This window comes from Pogona vitticeps, chromosome 9 (assembly GCF_051106095.1).
Source record: "Pogona vitticeps strain Pit_001003342236 chromosome 9, PviZW2.1, whole genome shotgun sequence".
Classification (NCBI taxonomy): Eukaryota; Metazoa; Chordata; class Lepidosauria; order Squamata; family Agamidae; genus Pogona; species Pogona vitticeps.
This window is the reverse complement of record NC_135791.1, coordinates 1,130,040-1,157,911: the sequence shown is the minus strand read 5'-3', so window position 1 is coordinate 1,157,911 and position 27,872 is coordinate 1,130,040. Positions and strand designations below refer to the sequence as shown.

General features: G+C 52.5%; 2 protein-coding genes across 18 annotated transcripts in view; both read left to right on the top strand.

Moving 5' to 3' along the window:
- Nucleotides 1-7,224, top strand: part of MACF1 (microtubule actin crosslinking factor 1) — a 241,253-nt gene extending 234,029 nt beyond the window's left edge. For 11 of the 17 annotated variants that reach the window (XM_072980345.2, XM_072980339.2, XM_078379848.1 and 8 more), the window contains 4 exons: nucleotides 1,042-1,253; nucleotides 2,504-2,614; nucleotides 4,484-4,607; nucleotides 5,487-7,224. In XM_072980345.2, the coding sequence (XP_072836446.2) occupies nucleotides 1,042-1,253; nucleotides 2,504-2,614; nucleotides 4,484-4,607; nucleotides 5,487-5,731 (692 nt within the window). In that variant the 3' untranslated portion in view covers nucleotides 5,732-7,224. The remainder of the gene's footprint in view (nucleotides 1-1,041; nucleotides 1,254-2,503; nucleotides 2,615-4,483; nucleotides 4,608-5,486) is intronic. The other 6 variants (XM_072980349.2, XM_072980350.2, XM_072980348.2 and 3 more) reach the window with 1 other exon arrangement.
- Nucleotides 7,225-10,840: 3,616 nt separating this feature from the next.
- On the top strand, nucleotides 10,841-26,505 carry BMP8A (bone morphogenetic protein 8a). Its single transcript, XM_072979819.2, has 7 exons — nucleotides 10,841-11,354; nucleotides 20,773-20,965; nucleotides 21,559-21,707; nucleotides 24,306-24,500; nucleotides 24,658-24,737; nucleotides 25,626-25,736; nucleotides 26,263-26,505. The coding sequence occupies exons 1-7, from the start codon at nucleotides 10,841-10,843 to the stop codon at nucleotides 26,410-26,412; spliced, it is 1,392 nt and encodes a 463-aa protein (XP_072835920.2). The 3' UTR covers nucleotides 26,413-26,505.
- Nucleotides 26,506-27,872: the final 1,367 nt, after the last annotated feature.

Here is a 27,872-nt window from a genome sequence, read left to right as displayed (position 1 = left end):
CAGACCCTTGGCGGTGGAGACGCAGTCCAAAGCAGCCCTTCCTTGTCCTGGGGGTGGGATAAATCATCCTTTTACCGGCAGTTCTTGGATCCACAAAGCTTTCTGCATGGTCTTGTCTTTTTAACGGAACTCTTCCTTGTTGTGTTTGTCTGGCGGCCGGTTGGTGGGTTTCCCCCCCAAACTATAAATTTTTGGATGACACGTTCCAGAATTCTGGAACTGCGGGATCCTGAGTCATAAAACACGACTCTGCCCCTCTCTTGCACTGACTGTTTGCTGGCCTTCTCTTGGGGTAGCTTAGTAGAATTCAATCATAGCTGCTTGTTCCCTGTTTGAAGTGTGTACCCCTCCTTGATTCGCTTCCCTCCCACATCGTGAGGAAAACTGGAGAGGCCCAGCATCTCCATGCGATGCTCTCCTGCTGCAGAAACCCAACCCGAGTGTGCTGTGCCAGCATGTGCACGGTTTGGCATCAGGCCTGTCCGCTTACAGCCTGCTGGGGGTCAAGCAACCCCTGGGGCCAAAGCAGGGTTGGAAGGAGACCTTTTCGGGTGCCCTGGAGGTTGGAGAGAAGAGACGGCCCTGACTCACATCACACCGTTTCCTTCTGTGGGACTTAGAAACCGAGAGGCAGAGGTGGGCATGGGCTGCCTCCGGGGCCCTTCCAGACCCTCTGTGTGGATTTGCCCTCTTGGGAGTAAGAACGCCCAGGGACGGGCTCAAGGAAAGAGAGTTGCTCCTCCAGGCGGCCTCTGCGGTGGTCCCTCTGGGTGGCCAGCATAAAGGCTGTTACGCCTCCTCCCAGGGAAGAGGAGTCTCAGGATTCTTTGGGTTGTGGCGTGGCCAGCTGAGAAAGGCCTCCTCAGTCCGAGATCAGCTGCGATGGGAAAGAAAGGGTGCCACCCTTCCCATTTTGTCCCGGGCAAACCTGCACGAGGGTGCCCGGCGCTTCTGGCTTTGAGACGGCTCGCTTCTCCTCCCTTGGATTGCACAACTTTTGGTTTTTATGCTTAGGTCTCTGTTGTTCTTCTCTTTTGACAGCCCGAGGAAGAACGAACCTCGAACTTCGAGAGAAATTCATTCTCCCCGAGGGAGCTTCTCAGGGAATGGCCCCCTTCCGGTCGCGGGGCCGGCGGTCCAAGCCCTCCTCGCGGGCAGCCTCCCCGACCCGATCCAGTTCCAGCGCCAGCCAAAGCAATCACAGCTGCACCTCCATGCCGTCGTCTCCCGCCACGCCGGCCAGCGGCACCAAGGTGAGGGGGCCGGGCTTCACGAGCCGCGCTTGGCTCCTTGGCGAGGCTCGTCTTCCTAGCCCTCGCGGAGGGGAAAAGGGCAGGCAGCGTTGGGACGGGCCAGGCGCAGGCAGAGGGTTTCCCTCCGGGAGGCCCAGCCTTGCCCGCTGAGCCCACGGCTGCTGCAGCCCATGGGTCCCTCCGCTGGGCGTGAGCTTAAGAAACCCTTCCCCTCTCGGCAGTGGTTGGCACACAAGCAGGCAACACGTGCAGAGAGACACACAAACACACAAAAAGGCAGAGATGGGGATGTGCGGGTCGCGAGTCTGACTCCATTCCCACCAGCGACTCGACTCGGGAGGTTCTGGGGACAGACTTGGACTCGACGCGCAACTCAGAACTATTTTTCCGAGTCTGTCAAGGGATATACTTAACCTGCTACGGCCGCGTCCGTCCTGAGAGGCAGCAAGCCTGGCTTCCTTTTCCGGAGTCAGGGGCTGGCCCTGCCCACGCGTGCACATGGAGGCGCAGAGGCAGCTGGCTGACCCAAGGGGGGGCCCACCTCTGTGCAGGTGCCGGCCTCCTTTGGGCAGCACATGGCCCGAGATTCGGACTCGGGACTCATCGACATCCCTGACGCGCCAAGCAGGGCACGAGGAAGACACGGTGTGCCCGTCGCCAGCCCCTCCTGTCATTCCTCTCCCACGGAGGCTGTTTTCAGGGCAGAGCAGTCATGGGGAGGATTTTTTGCGCCCTTCCAAGGCACAGGTCCTTCGGCATCGCCACGTGCAGGTCCCCAGAGCGAAATGGTGGAGACCGGGCTTCCCTCCCCTCTCCCCCCTCCCCCCTCCCCATTGTGTCCGTGTCCGTCTCCCCGTTTAGTTTTGCTCCCTGGTTTCTCTGGAAGAGCGCACGCCTCTCCCGCCAGCTCTCCTCAGCTGGGCACGGACAGCTGCCACTCTGGCCCTGCGGCGCCAAAAGCAAACCCACCGGCGCGTGTCTCTGGCTGTCCTCTCATGATGTCGGTGTGTGTGTTCATGATCTGCTGCTGCCGTTGTTTTTATTTTAGTTTGTTTTATTTAAGATTTACCTCCTTTTCTGTTTTATTTTCCTCCATCCTGGACACGGCCCCTGTCCCCTGCCGCCTCCGGGCCCCGGATTTCCCTGACCCCCCCCCATTGCCACCCCCACCCCTGGCCTCCCCCTCCCTCCCTCCCTCCCTCCTTCCCACCCCTTTCCCTCAACCTCTCTTTGGATTTTCCATTTCACAGACTCCACATCACTTCACTCGCTCTTATGACAAACCCTGGCTGGTAAACAGCAAGGCAGGGACCCCTCTGAGGGGCCACGATATTGCTGACCTTCACCCGCCTGCTGCCGAGGTAGAGTATGGGTCTTCCCTGGGCCAGCGCCTGTTGTGGAAGGAGGATCCCGCCTGCTCTCCTTCCTCTGTTTTCACGCTTTCCTTGTTCTAAAAGTGCTTCGTAACACTTCCTTAACGCTAGGGCTGGTGCAGTTTTCACGGGCTTCTAACCTGGATTTCTTTAAACAGAGAAAGAGAAGTTTGTTCTTCGTGCTTTAAAAAAGATCGATAGAAAATATAATTCACAAGGTAGACACTATGTCTCTGGAAGCAGATCATGATTTTCAGGTGCCTCCAAATGAGGGGGATCTTGCAAGGTCTTTGCCTCTCTCTTAGAATGCAAAATGAAAGAGGACGTCATGGCCAGAATCCTGTTGTGCACCTCTACCTGCCCAGTGGCAGTGACATCAATGGCAGTGGCAGATTGATTAAAGACTTCCTTTTTAATATATCGGGCTGTGCACAGCTCACGCACAATGAGATGAAGTTGCATGCACTCTTGAAATCCGAAAAAGGAAATCTTTAGTCAGCAGCAGTCTGCGATAACAATGACATCATTCCTGTTGCAGAAGCATTAACCTGTCCAGCAGGATTTGGGCCAATAAAAGGGGGAGGTGGTATTCTTTTAAAATTAGGGTCAATGCAGAAAGCAGCCTGGGGCAGAGGGGGGAAGCAGCTGCATGTGCAAAGGCCTGCAGGTCATAGCATGTTAAAATAAAAGGGGGAAGGAAATGTGGGGTGGGGGGGGATGGAACCAGGCTGTTGCTTCCATGCCCTGCTTGTGAGCTTCCTGGAAAATTTGCCTGGCCAATGTTGGAAAGGGAGGCCTGGTTCAGAGAGGGACACCCACACACTCCTTCAGGCTGATAGTTCTTACAGTCTTGAGAAGGGAAAGCCCAAGTGTCCTTTAAAACGAGAAGGTTCGCTCTCTTGAGCAGGAGGCCTGTATCTGGCCCGGTTGTCACCAGCTTGATTTATCTGGTTGCTGAACCAAGACAAAGTCAGGGCGATCCTCACCGTCCTCGGGTCTCCTGCAGTGGTTCCCAACCTTGGGGTCACCTGGAGGTTCTTGGACTGCAGATCCCAGGAAGCCCCCCCCCCAGCCCAGCTCGTGGGGAAGGCTTCTGGGAATTGCAGTCCAAGGACAGCCGAGATGCCCAGGGTGGGGAACCGCTGTTCAAGTGTTTGGTGAAAGGCAGTGGCGTTTGGTAGGCTGTGCCGTCACGGCCTCGGGGCATCGGACAAGAGCTATCGGGGGCCAAGGTTCGGTCTTGAGGACTGAGTCAAAGAGAGCTTGGACGTCCTTTGGCAGCCGGTACAAGCCGTCAGGTGTCTGTTCGGTGACTTGAGTGGAAAGCCAGGGGTGGGGCTTTGATCTGCTGCCTTGCCATGCTTCGGAGGCTCTTCCCTCTCCCACTGGGGGGGGGGGCACGAGGGGCCGGTGGCTTTAACCAGCTTGGCTTTCTCCTTGTCTGTGTGATCAAGGAGAGTGTCTGCAGGGAGATGCTTTCCTGCTGTTTGTCTGCCTCTCTTTTCTTCTCCCGCAGCACCTTAAAGGTCCCAGCAGGCGGAGGGAGAGTTGCGGGGGGGGGGGGGACAGCCAGCCACTGATTCGGCTGAGGAAAGACTTTGTTGCACTCGGGGAAACTTCCAGTCCCTGGGGATCTTGCTTAACCAATGCCGGGAGGGGGGGAGGAACCTGGGGCTGGGTGCCCCCCAGGCAGGCGTCAAGGAGGGCTCCATTTCTCCTGGACCTTTAAGGTGCAGCCAGTGCTGCCGTCTTGCTCACAGAGTGCCGATTTCCTTTCCACCTTGGCTGGTGTTTGACACTGAATTGCAGCTTGGCTCAGCACAGGACAAACGCAGAGCGTCCTCTTTTTTTCCCAAGGTCACTCCGGCTTCGAGTAGCAAGCTGAAACGGCCCACCTTCCACTCCAGCCGCAGTTCCCTTGCTGGCGATACCAGTAACAGCTCCTCACCCGTGTCTTCAGGTGCCAAAAGCAGCCGGGCTGGTAAGAGCCGCGTCAATGTCCTCCCGGGTCGGGCTTTCCTTCAGAGTACTATATTTATTACCTTGAGCCTCAGCTCTCCTGCTTCCACCATGTGAGATTAATACTGGCATCTTACCTAGAATAATGCCGCCCTGATTTTTTTACAATATGCATGGTTGGATGGTCATTTTGTACCCGGGGCCTGATCTCCCCACTCCATGCTGAAAGTAGACTGGGGCGCCAGTCAGATGGCTCTCTTCTATCAACCCTGTGCTAAAGGTAGACCAGGCTTGTAGGTGGCCTTGGCGCCAAGTTTGTGCCTGCCACATTAGAGGGAAATTGGGCCTCCAGAATTCCTAAAGTACCCCATTGGAGTGAGATTTGGCGCTGATTCAGCGAGCGTTCAATTTTCTTGGAACACATCCCAAGCATCATGCAGGGTATTACTGTACTGGTCTTCCTGATGAAGTTGTCGTAAAGGCTAGTGAAACGTGATGAACTGTAACACACCTTTCCCTGCGTTGTAACTGCCGCAGTTTCATTCCTTTTATGCAAACTTGGTACTCCTGCCTATTCGCACAGCTGGAACAACGATGCCTGTCCATGCATGCTCCTAGAAATGCCAGGCAGGAGCAGGAGCCTTTGACTGGGCCCTGAATAACAGCCTGGGGGGCAGGCGGCATGGTGCTTTTTAGGGTCCTGTAGGAGGCCTGAGGGGGTACCCCCACTCCTAGCGTGCGTACCCCAGGGTGGTGCCTGGGTGAGATGCCAGCAGGCGAGAAGGAAATGGAAACAGGGAAGAGGCCAGGCGGTTGGCTCAGAAACGGAGTGGATCGTTCCATAAATCCCACCCGGAGTTCCTTCGGCTGGGGTGATCTCGCTCACTGGTTTGATTTTCAGATCCGAAGAAAACCGCCAGCCGACCGACCAGCCGGGCCGGGAGCCGGGCCAGCAGCCGCCGGGGCAGCGACGCCTCGGACTTTGACCTCCTGGAAACCCAGTCAGCCTGTTCGGACACCTCGGAAAGCAGTGCGACGGGGGGACAGGGCGGTTCCCGGCGGGGCCTGGCTAAGCCTTCGAAAATCCCCACCATGTCTAAGAAAACGACCACTGCCACCCCCAAGACCCCGGGCCCCAAGAGATAAGACAGCCTGCGTCACGGATGCCCCGCCAAGAAGAGACACCTGGGTCCAGTTTTAACCCCGCTTCATACATTGGATGTATATTTATTCTACAGGGGAGAAATTATATTGTTAAAAGTGTAAAAGAACAGATGTGTTATGAAGCTGCCTTATTTTGTTCTGTTATAACTCTTATTTTTTTTCCTTTCTTTTTTTTGTAAGTTACTATTTTCATGTGAATATTTATGTAGATAAAACTTGCCTTCTGGTGACCTTCTTTGCGTTTTGGGGGGGCGTTGACAGGGACAAATGAAATGTGGGGGAGAACAGAAGCAAGCAAAAGGTCAAGATGTGAAAATGTAAAAACACAAAAGACACAAACATTATAAATAGGATTTCTGTGCAGTGCAGGGCGGCATCCTGCTTAATCTTTTAGGGTTGTTTCCTAAAAGCTTCTTTATAAAAACTTTAACTTGCTGTTTCAGCAAGGGTAAATTATATTTAAAAAGCAACATCTGAATATCCAACAGTGTTCAAGGAACTCTATAGCTCTCTCTCTGTCTCTCTCTTTCTTATTTTCTTTTTTTAATTTTATTTTAAATCATGGATACCTCAAGAAGAGAGAAACATGATGGTGAAGGGGGACCTGGAGCTCCTGTTCCCAGTTTTTAAATGAAATCCTTGTGGTTTTACCTGAAGATAAAGTGGAGTGAGTTTGAATTAATAAATAAACATTTGCACATGCTTCCTTCGAATAAAGAAGTTCACTGAAACCGCTCTGCTCGACTCAAGACTGTTGAGTCGCCGGGCTTTCCAGGGAGGACCGTCTGATGTTTGCGTGAGATAAGGTGCCCAGAAACCTCAGTCTGAAAAGTGGAGGGGTGGCGGGGCGCATGGCACATCTTTTTAAACATGGGTATAAAGAAGGTGTTTTTTTTCTTTCCACTGTTGATGGTAAAAGGAAAACAGAACACACAAAACGCGCACAAACAGCGGCTTCCACTTTTTCCATTCACAAACTGCTCTGGAGCAAAACTGCATCGTTTCCTTTTTATTCTCTCTTCTGGGGAAAAGGCCAGTCTTGGCCCACCTGACACATGGGGGAGACCTGTGTGCTCCAGAGAAGAGCTGCCTTTGACACCCACAGCCGCATGGAGATTGAAAACTTTTATCACCAGCAGCCCCCCCACCCGGCACCTGTCTCCTCTCTCTCTCCTCTCTCTCTCTCTCTCTCTCTTTTCTGTACCCCCGTTTTTACCTTTCCTGGGGCAGGAAGAAGAGAGAGAAAAAACTAACGGTGTGATCCTAAAGCAAGGAGTGGGAGGGGGCCTGGCGGGGTTGGGGGGGGGCAACCTGGTCTTCCTGTATTTATTAACTTCTGCTCTTTCCCAGCTCGGACTGACCATATTGCTGTGTGATTCTCAGTCGGTTTAATTGAGCCAGAACCTGAAGCTCTACCAATGAATTGTTTAAAAGGAGAAAAAAAACTCGTTTTGTATTAAAATTGCTTGCAGTAATCCTAAGAAACGTGCTTCTTCTTTGGGCACTGCAGGGTAAACCAGGATTAGACCGGTGGGTGGGTGAGATTTTGGCTCCTTCGCGGACGAGAACCCAGCTTCCAGTTACGGGCTCGACAACCACCTAAACCCAAACGGGGTTTGAACGATCCGACGGCACAGGCGAGGCAGCAAAGTTTACCAGCCCTGGCATCGGAACGAACGCCCACCGGATAAGAGGAGTCCTTCCGACCCGCCTTTTGCCTTTCCAAAGGATGCTTGCCCCCAAACAGCATCCCCTCTTTGTGTCTCTCTGTGTGTACCAGAAGTCTTAACCAGACTAGCCATTGAGGTTAGCATGGAGCCTCGCCGGGGTGGGGTGTGGGTTGGGGGGGGTTAGAGCAGAGTGGCCAAGGATCCATAGTACGGACAGCCGAAACCTTCAGACATCTTGGTGGCCCTCTTACATGTTGGGGTTGCAAATCCCAGAATGGATGGACAGTCGTACGAAATAGCCTTTTTCTGACCTCCAATGAAGCAGCCGCCTCAAATAGCAGGGCCACCTCTGAGTTATTTAAAAAACAGAGCTGTCTCTGGAGCGTCAGAGGCTACGCCTCTCTTTAGCGCTAGTTTCCCAGGCTAAAAGGCTGAATCCCAAGTCCAGCTTGCAGGTGTCTTGGAGGTAGGGGTCCATCTCGTGACCTCTTCGCTGGGCAGGATCCAGGACCGTGTGGGCTGTGCACGAGGACTCCTGTTACTATATACCTCTCTCTCTCCCCCCCCCCCCTCAAGTTAATGCTGTTATTCTGACTGCCTTCTTCCACACAGGCCTTCCAGACGGAAGGCGCTCCAGGCTCTACACACAAAACACACCAGAGATGCTTTTCTAGGCTGAACGGTGCCAAAAATTTGGCATCCTAAATTAAGGATGCTGATTGCACTTAATCAAGGCAGAGCGCTATACTTTCCGCATTCTTCCTTGATTGTACAGGAGGGGAGCATCCTCTGAAGGGACCCTCTCCCCCCCCCCAGGTCTCACGGAAGAAGAGAGAGGTGTCTGCCTCAGTGGAGATGTGTCTCTCCCATAGCGGATGCCCAGTGTAGTGCAGTGGATGGAGTCGGACTAGGAGGCAGGAGACCTGAGTTTGAATCCCTGCTCAGCCATGCAAAATCACTGGGGAACTGGGTTTTTTTAAAAAGCTCCTTAAACATCTCGCTCACCTGGAAAGCCCTAACAGGGCTACTGACTTGACAGCACGTAACAAGAAGACAGCCACCCTGTGGGCAAAGTACCACAAAAGCCATATGTTAAACTATAGTAGTCTTTAAGGTGCCACAATGTTTTTGTCTTTTTTATTGTTGATTTTTTTTTCTTTGGTTTTTGCTTGATAGATTTATTCCAGTGTGAGCTTTTGGCTGGGACAAGATGCTTCTCAGGAAATGGACTGTAGTAATCCATGAAATAGAGACATTCATCTTGGAAATATCACGTACCTGTATATTTGTTTGTACATGCTGGCACCCACTAACAATGGCTTGGATTTTTGCCTGCCAGCTACACCATTGTGTATTTAACTTGCCCCGAATGGGCTGGGAGGGAACTTTGTGGTATTCTTCACAAAACACCCTATGGTGGTGTTTTTTTCCCTGTGTGGATTATTTGCAGACCAGGATGGCTTCACCCTTCACTCCAGATCAATTTATTATTTATCATTTTATTTACAAATATTTTTATCCTGCCTTTCTCCTTAAGAAGGCCCTGAAGGCAGCTTACATCGTTAGAATATCATGTTTAAAATGGAAACCAGTAAGCATACAAATACTAAAAAGGATGAAACAAATGTCATTCTAAGAAATGGTAAACAAAAACACATGCAAAGCAGTAAAGCACAACCCATCCATTCGCCACCACCACCCCGGCAACCAATCATTAAGGCAAAACCTGCCTGAAGAGAAAGGTCTTGACCTGCTTGGGGAAGGACAGCCAAGATGGGGCCAGGCTGGCCTCCTGTGGGAGGCAGTTCCAGAGTCTAAAGGAGCAGCCACCAAGAAGGCTCTCCTCTCCTGTGTCCCCACCAAGCGTGGGACCGAGAAGGCCACCCCTGATCTTAACACTCAAAAAGGGAGAGGAGGTCCTTGAGACAGCTTAGACCCCAGCCTTTCAGAGCTTTGCAGGTTGAAACCAGCGCTTTCATATAAATAACATTAACAAAAAACAGATTGAAGAACATTTCAGATCTCCACAGTCAATTTGTTATGAGAAAAGTACTCTCTGGTTTGCTGTGATTTTCTGTGCCCAAGGGGGAAAAAAAACACAAAATTTTGTTGCACCTTGAATACAAATATCCAACAACATAATGTGGCTGTGATCCATGAAAGCACAGGCCGTAATAATTAAATTAGTCATTAAACGAGCCACGAGGCTGTTTGCCGTTCCTTAATTGATTGCTGGGCTACAAGAAGACACGGGGCTCTTCCCCCCCCCATGACTGCTGTGTTTACACAGGCCTTTGACAATATGTGGAGCGATCGTTGGAAGCCGAGATGCATTCGGTTTGTTTATGGATTGGATTCCCCCACTCCCGGCTCCTCTGGGCGGGAACAAAACGGAAACTAAACCCACCGCCGCTGCCTGACGTAAGGTAAGGATCAGGTCGCATCGCCTGCTTGCTTCTGGATGACAGGAGGGGGACAGGAGAAGGGGGGTCTTGCTCAGCCGATTGGGGTTGTTCTTTTTCTTTGGGGGCGGGTGATATGATTTGACTCTCCATGCATTGTAGCTGCTTTCCGAACTTAAGGTACTTTCGTAGAGCCAGAAATGCCCGCTTGGCACTCCTCTCAGCTCGCTCGCTCGCTTACCCACCGGGTCCCGTGAGAGAGGGTGGGTGGTCATTTCTCACCTGCCAGTCAGGTCTACAGCCTCGTCTGCGTTGATCCCCACGCGGTGCCCCCTCCCCGTCTTCAGACGCCACCCCTGCGGTCGCCGGCCTCTGCGATGGGGCGCCTGTGCCGCCCACAGGTTATGGGCTGTCCAGGTACCCCCCCCCTCCCGCGCGCGCTTTCTAGGGCCTTAGGAAGGAGAGCCCTGCTGGGGGCTGGCAAACGCCAGCCTGTGGCTTCTTTAAGGGAGTCCCTCCGTCTCATGGGCCGCGTTCCTCTTCTTGCTGAATCCCTGCACTTGCTGGTCCTCCCCCCCCAACTCAGAGGCCGGCTTGCTCCAGATGTGCCCGAGGGGGGGGAGGGACTCCGACGGCTCCTTTCTGCCTGTAGGGAAAGTTCAGGCTCCCAGCTGGCTTCGCTCTGCCGGGGGAGACGGGCCCACCTCTCCCTCTCTCCCTCTGCCCAGCTTGCCCCACTCAGGACCGGCAGGAGGCTCCGCGGGCGCGGGCGGGCGAACGCCGGTCCCAGCAAGGGCGCTTTTCGCGGGGCTGCGCTCCCCCTGTTGCGCCGGGCAAGGCAAGGCAAGGCCCCGGCGGGACCAGGGCGCAGGCGGGCGGGCGGGCGGGCGAGCGGGCGGACCAGGCGGCCCGAAGGCGCGGCGGCACGTGCTGCTCCCGCCCCGCGCCTGGGCTTAAAGGGCCGCCCGACGGCCGCGCTCCGGGTGCGCTCCGCGTGCGCTGCAGCTGGCTGGCGCGCCATGCAGCTCCCGGCGGCCCCGATCCTGCTGCTGCTGCCGCTGCTGCTCCCGCCGGCGCTGCTCCTGCTGGCGAGGGAGCCCGAGCCTCTCCCGGCCGCGGGCCGCCCCGCCGCCGCCGCCTCCTGCCGCCCCGCGTCCCGCCAGCCGTCGTGGGTGCCCCGGCGGCTCAGCGGGCGCGAGGTGCAGCGGGAGATCCTGGCGCTGCTGGGGCTGCCGGGCAGGCCTCGTCCCCGGCCCCGCGCGCCCCTCGCCGCCGCCCCGTCGGGCCCCGCCGCCCGGCCGCGGCAGCAGCATCCTCCGCAGCAGCACCAGCCGCGGCCCCCGTCCGCCGCCCCGCTCTTCATGCTCGACCTCTACCGCACGCTGGCCCGCCTGGACGACGCCGAGGACCAAGAGGAGGAGGAGGAGGAGGAGGGCGCCCTGGGGCCGCGGGCACCGGCCCGGGCGCGCCCGGGAGCCTCGCGGGGAAGCGCCGCCGACGGGGCCGACACCGTCATGAGCTTCGTCAACCTGGGTGAGTGGCCGAAGGTCTCCCTCTCTCCTCCCCTCCTTCCCTCCCTCCCTCGGATCCCCGATGCCTGTCCTCGCCCGGCGAGAGGCCAGAGATGCCCCGACCGGCGCACGGCGAGCCCCGCGAAGAGCGCCAGAGCTGGCCGGCTGGCTGGCTGGGGAATTGGTGGACCACCTCCACCCGCCCCCCCCCCAGACCCCGTCGGGGCGCCGCTGAAGAGAGGAGGGAGTGGGGGTGGGGGTGGCTGGCCCCGGAGCGCCCAGAAGAGCTGCCCCGGGGCAGCGCCTTGCTTCGAGGAACCCTCTCCTAAGGCGAGACCAAGTCTCAGGAGGTGTGGGTGTTGGCGGCGAAAATGCTCCCCCTGCTTGGGCCCTGAACGTCTGCAGCCCCTCCATTGGGTGGTTTTGTTAATTTATCGAGGTTTTGGGCAGGTCGGCGAAGTTTGGAAAGAAACGGGCAGCTGTCAGTGCGCACTCGGGGCTTCCCCATGCCCCATAGCGGGTGGTGGGGAAAGTATCGGCCCCCAGAAAGCGTATTTAGGGAGCATTCGGTGAAGGAAACGAGCCCTCCAAGATTGAGGACCCTGCACTTGGGGACATGAAGGGGGGGGGAAGGGTGTCTCACACACAAGGTTAAACAGCCCTTCGCCAGCTCCTAATTTCAGGCAGTGGTGGAGATTCCGTGGGGTTCGGGGGGGGGGGCAGAGAGAGGGACCTGCCGCCTGCAGGTCTTTTGGAACAGGCTGGCCAGGGGGCTTGGCTTGGAAAAGGTCTCCCAGGAGACCCACTGGGGGAGCCCGTCCAGGGGAGAAGCCCAGGATGGCGAGAGGGTTCGAAGAAGAAGAAGCCCGGTTCTGGGAGGAAGGGGGCGGCACCCACGCCGCCTCCCAATATCTGGAGGGCTCCTGGGCAGAAAGAAGGTGGGAGCCGCGCCGTCCCCCCCCCCCCCGCTTGCTCCAGAGCGCAGCCCTGCAAGTGGAACCCACAGGCAGGCAGAGTCCGGACCCAACCGGTCGAGAAAGCTCCCGGCAGCGAGAGCCCTTAAGCAGCCACGCCACCCCCCCCCCCGGGAGGAGGTGGGCATCGTTTCAGGGAAGCTGGCGAGCCGGGCGTCCCGGGTGCTCGCGCAGCCTGCTTGGAAACGCCTGCCTTGGGTTTGGACTACTAGACGATCTTTAAGACCCCTTCGGAGCGGATGCTCCTGCCGTGTCTTGGAAAGGAACTTGGGGAGGGAAGGCGCCCTTGCAGTGTCCAGGTGTCCCGCGCGGGGTAACGTCTCAAATAGAAGCCTGATGGATAGCAAAAAGGGACGGATGCTTGAATGGCATTTCTACAGAGAGAAAAGAGAGAAAAGAGAGAGAGAGAGGTTGTCTGGGTGACGTTTGTAGGTTCACCTGGAAGAGTCTCTTCCCGGTTGGAACCCCCCCCCCCGCCGCCGCCTGCACTTATTTCTAGGGCCGTTTGGAGAAGGAGGTCCGCAAGCCCCCTCCGAATGCATCTCAGCAGCCCTTCAGAAGAGCCGACGGGTTCTCGTTTTGTGTTCAAAGGCCATGTTGGGGGGTTGGGGGGGCGGCGGCGGTGGGTTCTCCTTTTCCCTCTGCCCCTCTTCCCCCTCCTCCCGTCTGCAAAGTGCTTTGCTCTCCTGTGGTCCAGCGTTGCTGGCCAGCTGCTCTGACCCCACTCTTGGAAGGAGGGGATCCTAACCTCCTTCCGTGGCTCTGTGGGGATCCCACCAGATCTCACAAGAAAAAGGAAAGCAGCCTGTCGTGGTGGTGGGGGGCAGCGGGGGGGGGAGAGGAGGCAGTGAGAGTCAAATGGGGAGGGGGCAAGGAGGAGAGAGCAGAACTTGGTTTCCGCTGCATCCTCTGATGGGGCAGAACACACACACACACACACACACAAAAGCGGCACAGCATCTTCTGAGAAATATCATTCCAGGTTGCTGGGAACGGGTGTGGAAATTCCAGTCTGGCCAGTTCCGGAGCCTCTGACCTGCTGATCTAATGAAACTGGGTTGTGTGAGGAACAGGTGCTGGGCTAACCAGAATCTCTCATTTTGAGCCGGGCCTCTCCTGAGGGTACCTGGTTAGGTAGGGGCGCGTTTCAAGCTCTCATGGGAAATTGATGCAATCAGACAGACCGAAATTTCTCGGTTGGGCTGAAATGTTTTGGTGCCTGGAGGAGGAAACAGCTCCAGAGTGGCTTCCTCCCCCTTCCTCTTCTTGTGGCCGCCCTAATAAATGAAAACGAGGCGCAGTTGTCCCCAGTAGTATAATCCTGTCCCCTTCAAATTCTTTTTCATAGGCCTTCCTTCTTGAAATGAGCAGAGCCCCCCCCCCAGTCTCTGTGCACCCCCATCCACCCCTCTGAAGTCTCTCGCTGGACCGCTCCAAACGCAGGGGTCAGCCCAAATGCCCATTTTGTAGTGCCCAGCAGCCTCTGGGAAAATGTTCTCCCCCCCCCCTCAGAGAATGTCTCAGGGACCACAGAAGTCCAAAAGAGCCGGGGGGGTCAGCCTTGCAGCTCGAAGCAAAGCTGGCTTAAGGGTGTGTGATTACCCTCTTATGGCTTTACCTGCTTCTAGAGTTGCAGATGATCTTACTCTTGATGGGCAGGGTGTGATGGGTCCGTAATGGGAAAGAAGAGACTGCGATTGTAATCAGGGCCCCTTTGAAAGTGTCTCTCTGGAGGGATTGACATCTAATTTATTTATTCAAAATAGTTTTACTCCACCTTTCCCTTTAAAAAGACCCAAGGCAAGGAGGTTTCATCCTCTCCTGTTGCAAAGCTGCTCCCGAGTCTCCACCGGTTTGCTGACACAGCTTTCTGTATCAAGGCATTCGCCTGAAATAGAGTTTACACATTGGACACATAAGTCTGAAGGGCCTGCCCGGTCTTGGTATATCATACAAGATAAATTGCATTTAAATAGCAGCAGCCCCAAACTCTACCGAGCCCTGGTTTAGTGGAAAATAGATCATTTCTCTCCTTCCAGTGAGTTTGTGGTACAAATGATGCCATTTCTGCAACAAATGAAATGCTGTGGCTCAGGATGTGTGGGTTCCCCCCCCCTTTTCTCCTCTCTCCCATTTGCCTGGGTGTTTTTTTGGCCATAAGCGTACCAGCTGGGTAGAGATGGATGTTGTTTGCTCCCAGTTATCCCAACAGCACTGAACATCTCTTCCCACAGCACTGATGTGACTGCGGAGCAAGGGAGTCCTCCCGCCTTCCCTCTGCCTGGGAACAGAAAAGTCAGCCCTGTAAGCCAGATCTCCCCCCCCCCCCTTTGCTTGATGGAATTGGTGGTGCTGCCATCCTTTGGCTGATCTTTAGGATCGTGCCTGGCATAAGCTAGCTCCTTCCAACAGGCTCTGGCCTGCCCTGAAATGACCAGTGATGCCCTGATTTCTGCAATATGATCAGAGTAGATTCTGTGTGGCTTCCAACCAGTTTGCAAAATGTACGCGGTACTGTTTGACTAAATCCTGCAGACAACGTCTGTTTGCATAAACATAAGTAAGTAGAAAGCAGCCGTCAATGTCAGCCTTTTTCCAGATGGGTCCTTTATTCCCAGTTTTTAAATATTGCGGGATTATTGATAGTGAAGAAATACAGAGGGACAGTTCTAAGTTTGTGCTCTGTAAGTACATGTATAGATGCTTGCCCCCCCTTTTTTGTCTTGTAAAAAGCATATATCTTGTTCTGCATTTCAAAAATGAATGTATGACCTATTCTGTGGCTGACACAAAATGACCTTTGTGATATTGCATGAGACACTTTGCACAAACTGAGCTAGTTTGGAGCAACAACAGAATCATGTTTCAGGAGAGTGGGTGGGTGTATCAGCAGAAATTATGAGTTTGTATGGATTTCTCTGCCCGACAGACGGAATGATGGTCACGCCAGGGTACAAATGAAAAGCCCACAGCCATCCACGCCGTGGCCCCACGTCTGTTCCCTCCAGGGTGAGCTCCTCTTTGGTAACATCCCGAGAGGGAAAGGTTTGGGAGGCCTGTTGCATCAGAGAAATTCTGAGAACATTTTTAAATTTAGGAGCCTCGCTAGCCGCCCTGATTTCCAGCGGAAATGGCAGCTGCATCGCACTCCCTTTCCCGACCGCAGGCGCTGCGGAGACCTAATGCCAAGAGGAAACTGAGGTTGCCTTCTGAGAGCCGCACGCCGTCCACAGCAGCTATTTTTGGGAAACACGGAAAGCTGGCCAGAGGAACCACCCAGTTTAATGGCTTGCTTACGTCCTCAGGAGGATGGCTCCGGGCCCTCTAAGAATCCAACCTCTTGGTTTTTAGACCCTCACCGGGACGGCCTTCTAGCTCAACCTGCTGGGAAGATCTCCTGCAGAAGCACCCCGAGGGGTGCCCAAAGAGTGGCCGGCATGGGCAGAGGCCACCGGCTGAGGCAGGCTCCCCGGCAGGTGGGGTGATGGTGCAGCAGCCCAAAGCTTCTTGGTGGGTGGAGCTGTCCCGTCTCTACTGGTGGCCTCTGGGAGTTGAGCAGGACTGGGATTGAAAAACAGCACCACCAACATTGTGGCTGGGGTTTTAAAAGGCTGGTGTACTGTCTACAAATTTTAACTATATATCCAGTTTCCAGGAAATCATAGCTATGAGTAGCCCTATTTTAAAAAAAATAAATCTTAAATTGATTAGAACACTGAAAAAAAACACTATAGATGGTATTCAGGAGATTCTGTCGTTCAAGGCAGAGGCGAAGGATCTCCAGCTGTCCCTCCTAGCTTGCCTCTCCCTTTCCATTTTATTTCTGACTGGTTTCAGATCCTATTTCACCCCGAAGAGGGCCAGGCCCTCATGAGCAGAGGGGAGGTTCTGCTGACCTACCTCCGGGCGTCCCTGACAGGTGCCTCCACCTCCAGCAGAGAGCGAAGGGGGGCCGGAAAGCAGCTGCCTCTGCAGAATGGCTGACCGGGGAGACCCTTGGCCTCTCTGCTCCACGTTGGGTGGAGCGGCTTCCCTTCACTCCACTGCTGGAGCAATGGAGGAAGCAGCTGGGGGGGGCACTGCCTGAGCACAGAGTGGGCGTTCAGGGAGGCGGAATCCGGACATGGCGGTGACCTCCGGGAGACAGGGTAATTGCTAGCCGGGGGCCGCTTTGGCCAGCTTTTGGCCGCCTCTGGTTTGGTGCCTGGTTTCCCCCTCAGAGGCAGCCGAAACAAACCACAGCGCAGCGAGCAGAAGATTAGGGTTACACTGATTAAGTGGGAAAGTCTCTCTCTCTCTGTGTCAGCCCTCAAGAGCCGGGGGAACATTGGCCATCTCTGGCACCCAGGAAGAAGCCTTTCTGAATTCTCATCCCGGCTCAGAGGGCAGGAAAAAACAACAACATGTTTGTGACCAGAGGCTACCCTGAAGAGTTCCCAACGTCTGGGATTTGTTCAGCACCCTGTCTGGAATGTCTGGGGATGAGACTCGCGTGGCAGGACTCGTTCACAAGTCAGACTTAAGTCAATACCCATGACTCGACTCGGTTCCCCCCGCCCCCCCCCCCGATGGCTGGGACTTGACTCACGGCTTGGAACCCACCAAGGGGGAAAAGCTTGTATTCAATAGGGACTCGGACGTGGTACCAAAGGCCTGAACTCAGACTTGCAATTTAGATCCAGAGACTTGACAACATCCCTGGGAATTTCTGAGGAAAGGTGGTAGGGATGGCCCTGATCCGACCAGCCCCACCGACGCGCCAGTGCCATAAATGGAAAAGCTCCAGGACAGGCTCTAGCTAGCTGCCTGATTCAACATCTTCACACTCTCCCCCTTTGTAGTGAATCAAGTTTCTAGCTCCTAGGGGTAATGATGTGAAGCTAGGAATTGTACTGTAAAATGTCTGCAGCTGAAGGAGCTGCTGAATAAAGTTTTCTGTGCAAGAGAGCAAAGCATCGGAGCCTAGTAATAAAGTTGAACTGGGAGGTGGAGGGAAGGCGCCCTGAAAAGAGCAGGTAAACAAGGTGGAGGGAGGTTGCTGGAAATCCAGATGAAAAAGGATGGAAGAGCAGGACCTGTGATAGGAGCCCAGTCCCAAAGCGCACAGCACCGGATGTCTCAGCAAGGACACATCCTGGACAAAATAATGTATGCCAGTGCCCAAAAGAGGAGCGAAGTGATAAAGCATGAAAGATACCATGATTTTTCTTTTGAGGACACAAAATCCTCACTTTGGTACAGGAGTAACAAAGATCAACATTTAATTGCAGTTCTCATGAAGAAAAGCGAGGCAAAAGTAACGTCGTTTGGAGGCTGCAAATCAATCCAGTGATCCACCTAGTGTGTCTTATCTACAATTTGGTAGATCTGAAGGCGATCTTCTATGCTTTCTCTTCCCGACGATGTTTTGTGTTAGGTTTATTTTCTGGCTAGATAGAATTCAAATATATTTTAAGACTCCACATTTTAAGTGCTTCAGTATGCCTGCATTTCCTTTTAATTTTGTGTCCAAAATAGGCACACAGAATGCTCTGAGGCAGCAGGGACTGGCGTAATTACAGCAGAGGGGTAATTTATAGAATAAAATGATATGTACACACACACACACACAGAGAGCGAGAGAGAGAGAGAGAGAGAGAGAGAGAGAGAGAGCAGCTAGAAACGTTATAAAACTGGCATGAGTGTCAAAATCATCTTCTGCGGACCTGCAGAGATTTTGAAAAAAAATAGGGGTTCACTGGAAAGTGTAGAAAAGAAATATGGCCCCATGTTTTTAAGACTCAGAGAGAGAGAGAGAGAGAGACTTGTTGGAATCCCAAGAAGTAAGTCTTTTATTCATTAATTAATGGACTGATTGATAGATTGGATTGATTTTTAAAGCCACTCTTGCATGGGGAACAAGATGCATTAGAAAACTGGGTAGGAAACGTACTATTGCATTGAGAGTGAGGAATAATAAGGACAGAAATAGAAGAACTCCAGATTAATAGGATCAACTATGCGTGTATGGTCTGCTCAGACTAAACTGCTGCGTGGAACCTCTCTCCAACGCACAGCTGAACGGAGGAGGAGGAGACTTGCTGTGCCCTGCTGCTCAGCGCCTCCAGCCCTCACCCCTTGTCCTGCCCATCTCTATTCCACCAGGCCAAAACCACCGATCAGCTGGTGCTCTCCACATCCGCCCCAGGTTGTCCCGTCTGACAGATTCCTTTTTTTTCTCTTTTGGTTTTCTTTAAAAACAACATGAAAAGTTTGTGGTGTGAACCTCAGTGAGCAGAAAGAAGTGGTTTCTGAAGAGGCAGAAAGAGGCATCCCGCAAAATCTCGGCCTCCCGTTTTTGGAGAAGGGCCCTCGGCAGCTTCCTCCCCTTGTATAAACACATGGCCTGAGACAGTGACTGTCACCGTTAGCCAGGGGGACCGGAAAAGATGAAAGAGGCACAAAGCTCTGGGCACGCCAAGTGGCCTCCACCTTGGTCGTCGTGTAGCTGAAAACCACGTTGCTTTCCTGCTCAAAAGTCAAAGGGACCTGTGATGACTTATTAGCAAGTCGGCCCAGGCGGAAAGGTGCACAGCGGCTGGCTTGGATGGATCCATTTAGAAAATATACCGTCTTGGGTGTAGGTGGTGATAGTCAATTGGGGGGGGGGGCTGTTGCCTCGTGGGTGTCATGTAAGAAGTGTGGAGTGGTGTCTTGTTTAACGGCTCCTGCTGAGGCGAGGGGTCGGGAGGGGCCCGAAGCAGCAAGACCGAGGGGTGGTCGGTGCCTCTGTGAGAGGAAGCCCTCCCAGTGAATCTCTGAGAGGAAACCTCTTCACTTCCTATTTATACAAAGGGGCAGTCGTGTTATTGTGAAATGCGTTGCTCTGAACGCTCCGGCCAACTCCCCTCCACCTGATCCTGGAGAGTGTTGTTTGGGCTTCCCTGGAGCCCACGCGGAAACTGCTTTTCCCAGGACAAGGTTCCTCCCACGGCTTCCCTCTCCAGGTGCCCCAAGGCTAAATAACCGCCCCATGAATTTCCCCGTAATCTTGTACCCAGACAAGGAACAGCAAGAACTCATGGGCTGAAGCCTGGGTTTGTTTTCCATTTCTGCACCCTGTGGAGGGACCTCGCGTACAGCCCCCCCCCCCAAGGTGGATCCGCTTCTGGGACCTCTTGACCTGCAGCAAATCCTCATGGAGGCCCGGACGTTGGCCACCGTGGCACCACCGGTGTGTCTGTGGGAATTTCCCTGAGAGGAGAAGGAGTCAAAGCTGTGGAGGGGTGTGTTCGCGTCACATGCATGCCCAGCGCTGTGCCATGAAAACCCCATGCCCTTATCTACAGTGTACATGTTAAAACAATAAGTGTTGGGTTTCGGTAGAGCAAGGCGGTGGGGCAGGAGAGAATTCAGCAGGCAACTTAGTTTGTGCCATGTCTTAGCTCTAGAGCAGTGGGCAGATTTTCCAGATTGCTTCTTATCCATTGATAAGCACAGTAAGAATATGTGTGTGCATGCACACACACACACACACACACACACACACACACACACACACACACACACACACACACACACACACACACACACACACACACACAATCTCCACGCATCAGCAGGTCCTTCCTTAGAAAACACAAGCTACCCGCTCTCTACTCAGCTGTCTTTCTGTCTTTCCATTCCCCTACCATGGATTCAGATGTGTGTGTGTGTGTTTTTTTAAAGACAAGAATTGCTGTCTAAAGCATTGGTGCTTCCCTGCAAACAGCAGTTTCTACAGTAAAGGAAAAAGGGGTGCAAATCTGACATAAGAAGTGGGAATGTTCAAAAGTTTGTGAGAGAAAAATGGTAGGCGATTCTGGTGGGAAGCAACGCATTACAATTTGTGGAGAATTTGGGTTCTACCACCAGTGGTCAGAAGGCAGGCTAATGGCATTCTTGTTTTGCTTTAATGGCACAGCGTGGTGTTACTTAAGGTATCAATCCCAGCATGTTTGTTATCAACAGCTGAAGCTGTTCACTGTGGATAATACAATTGTCACAGTCTGTCCTTTGCATTTCCTTTCCTTCTGATCTTACTGCATCCAATAACGTGTTCAGTTATTTTGTTGGCAGTTTTGGAAGAACAGGGGAATTGAGTTTGTCCTGTACTTTGGTTTTAACTTAGCAAAGGCCCTACTGGCTTTCAGTGGGATTTTGCTTGTTGGGCAATAAGGCTGCCTCCAATTTCTGAATGATTCCGACCGACAGCCAAAGTCCCATGGGCATAATTTCCTACATGAAGGCAGTGTTTAGAAATGGGAGGGAGGGAATAGCAGTGAAATACCATATCCTTGCTGCCATTTTCACTAACAACATGACTTTTTAGAAATGATTTAGGCTTCTTTAATGTTACCCGCTGGTTTGGGTGTTTCAGTCAGAAGCTTGGCTTAGAAGCGCCCAAATAAAATTTTTGCAGTCACTATGTTTCTTGTTTTTTTCCAGTGGAACTGGACAGAGATCTCTCCCACCAGAAACCTTACTGGAAAGAATTTAGGTTCGATTTGACGCAGATCCCGAAAGGGGAGTTGGTAACAGCAGCCGAATTCCGAATTTACAAGATGCAAAGTTTCAGCAGGCATGTGAATGAAACTCTTCACATCAGCATATACGAGATAGTCCAGGAACACCACAAGAGGTACAGTAAAAGCAAGGTTTTTGATGTGAATGGGCCGCTTCAGATACAGAGACTGAACGGTGTGAGCTAATTTCATTCTTAACATATTCCAACTGTGTTGAAGGCAGCTGATTGGAAAAAAATGGGATAAACCATGAGAGGCATTCCCTACTTCCTAGCCAGGTTTGTGCAGGAGACATTTCTGGTGATGGGCCAGTCCACCCCTCTTTCTATCTATGTCAGTTATTCGTAAACTGTACAAATCAAGATATTAGATTTCAGGATGACGAAAGCTTGACTCAGTACGGAAGCCCCCTTAAAACAGGAGACAGTAGACTGTTTTTTAAAATGCCATTAGGATGGATACGACTTCTATAGTAAAGAAGATACATCATACATGCAATGAGAAGTACTTAAAAATACAGCAACACACACACAATTGAAATGCCGAGGAAATCTTATAGGACTGTAGCAGTTATTTTATAAAGGGAAATCTCAGGGTTTCAACCTGGTTTTACCTACAATCCAGGGTGGGGGAATTTCAGGAATTATCCTGTATTTGGAGGAGTGTGTTTCAATCCATTTCTGCTGATCTGCCTTTTCTCCTTCTCCAGGGATCCAGACTTGCTTTTCTTGGATGTTCAGGATTTCTCGGCTGGCACAGAAGGCTGGCTTGTGTTTGACATTGTAGCTGCCAGCAGTCATTGGCTACTGAATCACAAGTACAACTTGGGCTTGAGACTTTATGTGGAAACAGATAACGGTAATGTTACCACAATGTTTTTTTTAAAGCAGCTTTTAATTTTAGAAACCCCTGTTGAGATACAAACTGTTGTCGTCTTGCTTGCTGAGAACAAGGGTTAAAACACGGAGACGTGCTGGTACTGTACTAGCATGTCTTAGAGAGACTCTTAATGTGCCTTGTGGCGCAGTGGTTAAACTGCAGCACTGCAGTCAAGCCTCCACTCACAACCTGAGTTCAATCCCATCAGTTTCAGCTAGCCTGCATAATTAAACTGTAAATCGCCCAGAGAGAACTTTAAGCACTACGGGGCGGGGTATATCAGCAGCACACTTTGCTTTGCTTTCTATTCATATATGTTTTGGCTACACAGAGATATTCATCACATCAGGCTTCTTCCACTCTCAGGTCCTTTAGCATCGCCAAAGTTTTCCACAATCAACCGGAAGCCTGTTTAAAACGGCCGTTTTGAACAGCGCAATCCGTGCGAAGCCATGTCATCCGCTGTGCCCCTCGTTGCTCAGTTCCTTCTACAGTGTTTACTCAGATGTAAACTCTGCTCTGCAAAGCCCTCTGTGCAGCTGCTACCTCAGTTCTGGGGACAGCGGCCATTTCCTGTGCTGTTCTGAGGAATGTCCTCTGGCTTAGTCAGTTCTTAATTCTTTGACGGCGGCGGTGGTTCGTTATTGGGTTTGTTTCTCTGTTATAGAATAGTATCCTTTTGCTATTGAAGGGGGTGGTGGAATTGTTGATTGGAAATCCTGTCCCCACAGAGAACAGCAACGGAATAGATCCGATGCAGTGCTGTTAACATGGCGTTCCTGATAAAGATGAATTATTTGTAGGGTAGAAGCTAGAAAGGGGAAGCTTGTGATTAAAAGCACAGGGGCCACCGGAAACCTCAAAACCCCTTTGTCAGTCTGGAGCAGAGGTTGGAAATATTGCTTTTGGGAACAACAACAGTTCCAAGGATCTTCTGCTGGCATATCCAGAATGAACTACACAGTGAGGAAGATAATTTTATAGATTGCAGGGTTGGGGAGAAGCTTTTTTAAAAAACTCCTTGTGGGAAGAATTATATTGGAGATCATTCTACGCAGAGGTGAATTGCTGCTAATTTATGTAATGCCAGAGACATGACTGTTGTGTGACCAGGTGCGTGATCAGCAATGCCAACCAGCCGCTCCTTAATTAGCAGCACTTCCCACTGCGACAATAGCAGTTTCACTGCTGCACTCTGGGCATCATATAAAATTTTGCAGAAATCCTGAATCCTAAAGTTCAGGACAGAATTATTTTTCAGGACCAGATGTTTTGACAAAGAAGTAAGCAAAGGATGAAATGAAAGAGGAAGAGAGAGAGGGAGAGAGGGAGAAAGAAAAAAAGAAAGCTACACGTCAACAGGAACAAAGGATATGCTGAGGAAGAAAGATAAACTGTCAGTGGAATAATGCAAGACATTCACAAAGACTTTAATATTAAAAGTCTAGTCTAGCATATTTCAAGTCAGAAGATCCCAGACAATCAAAACAAAGATAAAACCATTAACATGCAGCTCACAGCTATAATCCTTTCTTCACATAGCAACCTGCATTACAGAAGATAAGGGGGAGGGGAGGGAGAGAGAGAGAGATCAGATTGGCAACGAAATACAGTATAGTCTTCTCTTCGTCTTGTTGAACAAAGAGCTCTTGAAGAAGAGCTTGGTGAGACTCCATTCTTGCTTCCAGGAAGACGAAGCGGTCTGTGTCCGCCTTGAACACTGGCTGGTGCCTCGTCCTAACAGAAGGCGAAATCTCAGGCCTGCCTTGTGCACGGAGGCTTGGGCTCCCTTTTGGGGCAGAAGTTCTTAACCCTCTTAAAATTGGGCGTCAAAGGGGAACAACTCAGGCCCCCTTTCAACCTGGCCTCTGCAAAGGCTGTTCAGGAAAGCTTGACGTAATTGTGACTAAAGCCAAACCAAAGCAGAAAAGCCAGAAAACATTTGTTTCAGGTCTTCCGTATTTTTGCATTAATGGCGTTATACACACACACACACACACACACACACACACACACACACACACACACACACACACACACACACACACACACACACACAGAGAGAGAGAGAGAGAGAGAGAGAGAGAGAGAGAGAGAGAGAAGCATTGCTTTGTCTCAGTCAATGAATAATTCAATGGGCTCAATCACACTTTCCAAAAGAACCCCAGTTATACAGTATCTTTTTTCCCCCCCCTCTTATTTAGATTGTTTCAAAATTTTCCATTCACACGTCGCACGGCCAACATTGATGATTGCTTTCTCTGGTTTGGGAAGCAACAGACCTAACCTTTCCAAACATCTACATAAATAATTTAAGATGTTGCGTTGCTGTGGTTTAGCGGCACCTGTCCTATCGACTAGGTTTCCTCTGGAGGAAAAGGGTTCACCTCAGCCAGTGGGGGATGGCCCGTCAGGTGAGCCTCCCTTGGTGTCCGGAGGGACTCCTTTTCTTACAGGGTAGGTCTGGTGAGGCAGGCCATGATCCGCAAAGAGATTAACTGCCCCCCCCCCCGTGGACCTGGCTGAAAGCTGGAGGAGACCTCCTTGTGCAAAGGGTCTGACTTTGGGGTTTTCCAGGACAGAGCATTGATCCTGGGCTGGCCGGATTCCTGGGCCGCCACGGGCCACGCTCCAAGCAGCCCTTCGTGGTGATGTTCTTCCGGGCAAGCCACAACCAAGTCCGCGTCCCACGAGGCGTCAGACAGCTGAGAAAGAGGCAGCGCAAGAAAAGCCACAACTTCTCTCACTTGCATCGGCTCCCGGGGTCCTTTGGTAAGAAGACATGGGCCTCTCAGACTGATCGATCGATCGATCGTTCCTTTCTCTCAGCTCTGGCAGTGGTCCGGGGGGGGGGGTGAATTCTGCCAAACCTCCCCCTCTCCCTCTGCCATCTTTTCCTGACAGCCTTTCCCCTTCTTTCCCTTCCCAGATGATGCCCATGTTTCAGAAGGGAGGCAGGTATGCAAGAGGCATGAGCTGTATGTCAGTTTTCAAGACCTTGGATGGCTGGTAACTACATATATATTCCTCTCCCCCCCCTCCCTGTTTCTTTCAATAGTGAAGAGTTTCCCCAGAAAAATAAGCAAATAACCTCAAGCCGGGATTGGCTTTCTGCTCCCTGTCTCTGGCCCCATACCTAGTATTCTCCTTGGATCAAGCCATTTCACAGAACCATTTCTCAACACATGCACCTACAAAATGAGGAATGGCCTCAGTTCAAGACTCCTCGGATCCCCCCCCCCCCGGTGTCCCCTGCCCGCGAAGGGAGCTGTTTAGGCAGCCTCTCCATCGGGGTTCAGCCCTCTCTTCAACCACCCACTTGTTCTGAATCGTGGCCAGGGGCTGCCTTTCTGGACAGGAGCAGGAGTCCCGCGTCCAACTTTTATTCAAAGGAGAAGTCATTCAGATAGGAGAACTCCCAGAAACACAGGGTTTAAAAGAACCCACTTGTTCAGGCTTTTATTTTTATTACCATTATATTTTTGAGATGCTAACTTGAAGAGGTTCAATGGCCATGCTGTGGAGCAGCTTTCCAACCCCAACCCCCCCCCCCCCCCGCTGCACTGTTTTTATTTCTTAGTCCTAGTTCTGTTTAGTCCCTGCCTTTCTTCCGGAGGGCTCCTCACCGAATTCACCCTTTATCCTCCTCATGGCAAACCTTCCAAGTAGATCAGGCTGGGCCGGAGAGGGGCGGCTGGCCTAGGCGTGGAATCTGTGGCTGGTAGAGGTTTGAACCCAGTGCTTTTAGCGCTACAACGCACTGGTGCGAGGAGGTCTAAAACCTCCAGGGGCAAGGGGTCTCCTGGCCGGACAGCGAGCGTTGTGTTTCCTCATGGGGTTGGTGGTGGTGGGGGGGCTGGCCGTCTCTTTCCAAGCACCTTTCCTTTGCTCTTTCAGGACTGGGTCATCGCCCCCCGGGGCTACTCGGCCTTCTACTGCGAAGGAGAGTGCGCGTTCCCTTTGGACTCCTGCATGAACGCCACGAACCACGCCATCCTCCAATCCTTGGTCAGTATCCTCCTCTCGAAAGAGATTGATTGCAGAAGGCGACGCCTCACAAGACCTTCCCACCAGACCAAGGGAGACAGGCACTGCAGCGTGCGAATGTGCACGAGAGAGGAGGGCGCAGGCAGCCCTGTGCATGCTCCTGCCACCCTCGCACCATGCTCATGCTCCCCTCGGGTCCAGCAGGTGTGAGGGGTCTTCGTGGCATCTCGTGGCTATAATATCATAAATAGGATATGGTTATTTTTTTGGGGGGGGGGTTTCTTTGCTTGCTTTGGATTAGGGGCCATGCTGTCTAACCAAGTCTGCACTTACCTCTCGGTCATCCATTGCAAAAGGAAGCATGCTCATTTAACAAGGTTTGTGACTGTTAGGCTTCCTTCAGCACTTAAGGAAGCCCAGTCATTAATGATGTGCTCCTGGTTGTGTATCTTTCGATCCTGACACTAGCAGCCAGCAGGTGACCATTGCCAGCAACATCTGTGATCTGTGGCCTGTTTGTTGTGCCCACCCCTCCCGTGCCTTGCAGGTCCACCTGATGAAGCCAGAGGCTGTCCCCAAAGCCTGCTGTGCCCCCACCAAGCTCAGCGCCACGTCCGTCCTCTACTACGACAGCAACAACAACGTCATCCTGAAGAAACATCGCAACATGGTGGTGAAGGCGTGCGGTTGCCACTGAGGCTGAGTTGCAGCTGGAGGAGGGGGTGGAGGGAGGAAAAGCCGGAGGAACAGCCCCGAACCCACCCTCTGGGGGCACCAAGGAAAGGCAGCCCCTCCACGAGCAGGAGAAAAGCAACAGCCTGACCCTGGCGCAGGAAGTAAGGTGTCGGCCTTCCCCAACCCAACACTCTCGGCTGACCCCCCCGCATGTCCCTTTGGCTCCCTCGATGGCCAGAAGCGGGTCTGCTGGCGTCCTGAGCCAACGAAGACTGTCTCCCCTGGAAGGGTCTCTGCCCAGGAAGTGAGAACCTGACCTCGCGTGGCACACAAACAGGTCAGATCTCTTACTCTCAGCTGATCTTGCACTTTAAATGAAATTAAAACCATGCAAATCCGCATGCTTCTTTTGCAACAGTGAGCAACTTTTCAGCCTTGACCTTCCCCTATATATTTTTAAAACACTGAATGGAGACTTGAACTTGCAAGGTTTGGTATAAACAGGTCCTGGACAGTTGGGCTGGCAGGGGAGAAGAAAGCTACTAGGGTGTCACCTATTGCTCTTCCTGAAGTACGGAGCCGTTGGCAGGGCTTCCTGCACCTTGCCCATCCCCTCTTCAAGAGAAGTTCCAGCTTCTGTGCAAAAGATGCCACCCACACCAAACTAAAATGAGGAGAAGTCCCAGCGGTGGACGTCAGTGGGCGACACAAGGGCCTCTGTGCCCTGGGCGTGCCGAACACCCAGCCTTGGGTTCAGCAACAACTGCGATCCTCCTTTTTGCATGAGACCCTCGAGCAAAGGGGGAAATTGCCAGAAGCTGGCAGGTGGAGTTTGCAAAAGGACTGGCATGCGAGACACCTCAGTGCTTCCCGCCCAAGGGCAGCTCCACCGCCAGGGGGTCGTGTTCACGCGATCGAGGCTCTGAGAAACGCTTCACAGCTTTCCAGGAGGGGAATCCTGGCTCCCCAGGGGAAGAGTTGGCTGGCTCTAGAGGGGTTCGTGAGGAAGGACACAAAGGAGGTAAAGCCACAGAGATTGGGGAAGGGGGCTTCCTGTCCCCACGCACAACACAAAACACACCATCTTCTTCGCCTTAAAACGCCTGGGAGATGTTAGGAGAGGCGTTGGTCTTCTCGCTCAGTTCCTCCCTCTGGCATGATTTGCTTTTACCGCCACCCAAAAAGGAAGCCACACGGAAGGCCACATACACGGTGGCATGCTCAGTGAGAAATTGCTCCAGGTGTTTTTCCCCCCTTTCTCCTGTGAAAACTCAACCACCCATTTTCTGGGAGTTAGTGGCTGATTGGTTCCCAGCTGTATAAACAGACGATCTCCATGTCAAAGATGATCATGCTGGTACTGGAATATTTTAAAAAAAAAAAATCAAAGCATACATATAAAAGCACTGTATAGAGTCAATTAGGGTGTGTAAGTGCTGTGGGGAGATAAATGCCATCTATCTTGGTGTGCAAATTTCTTCA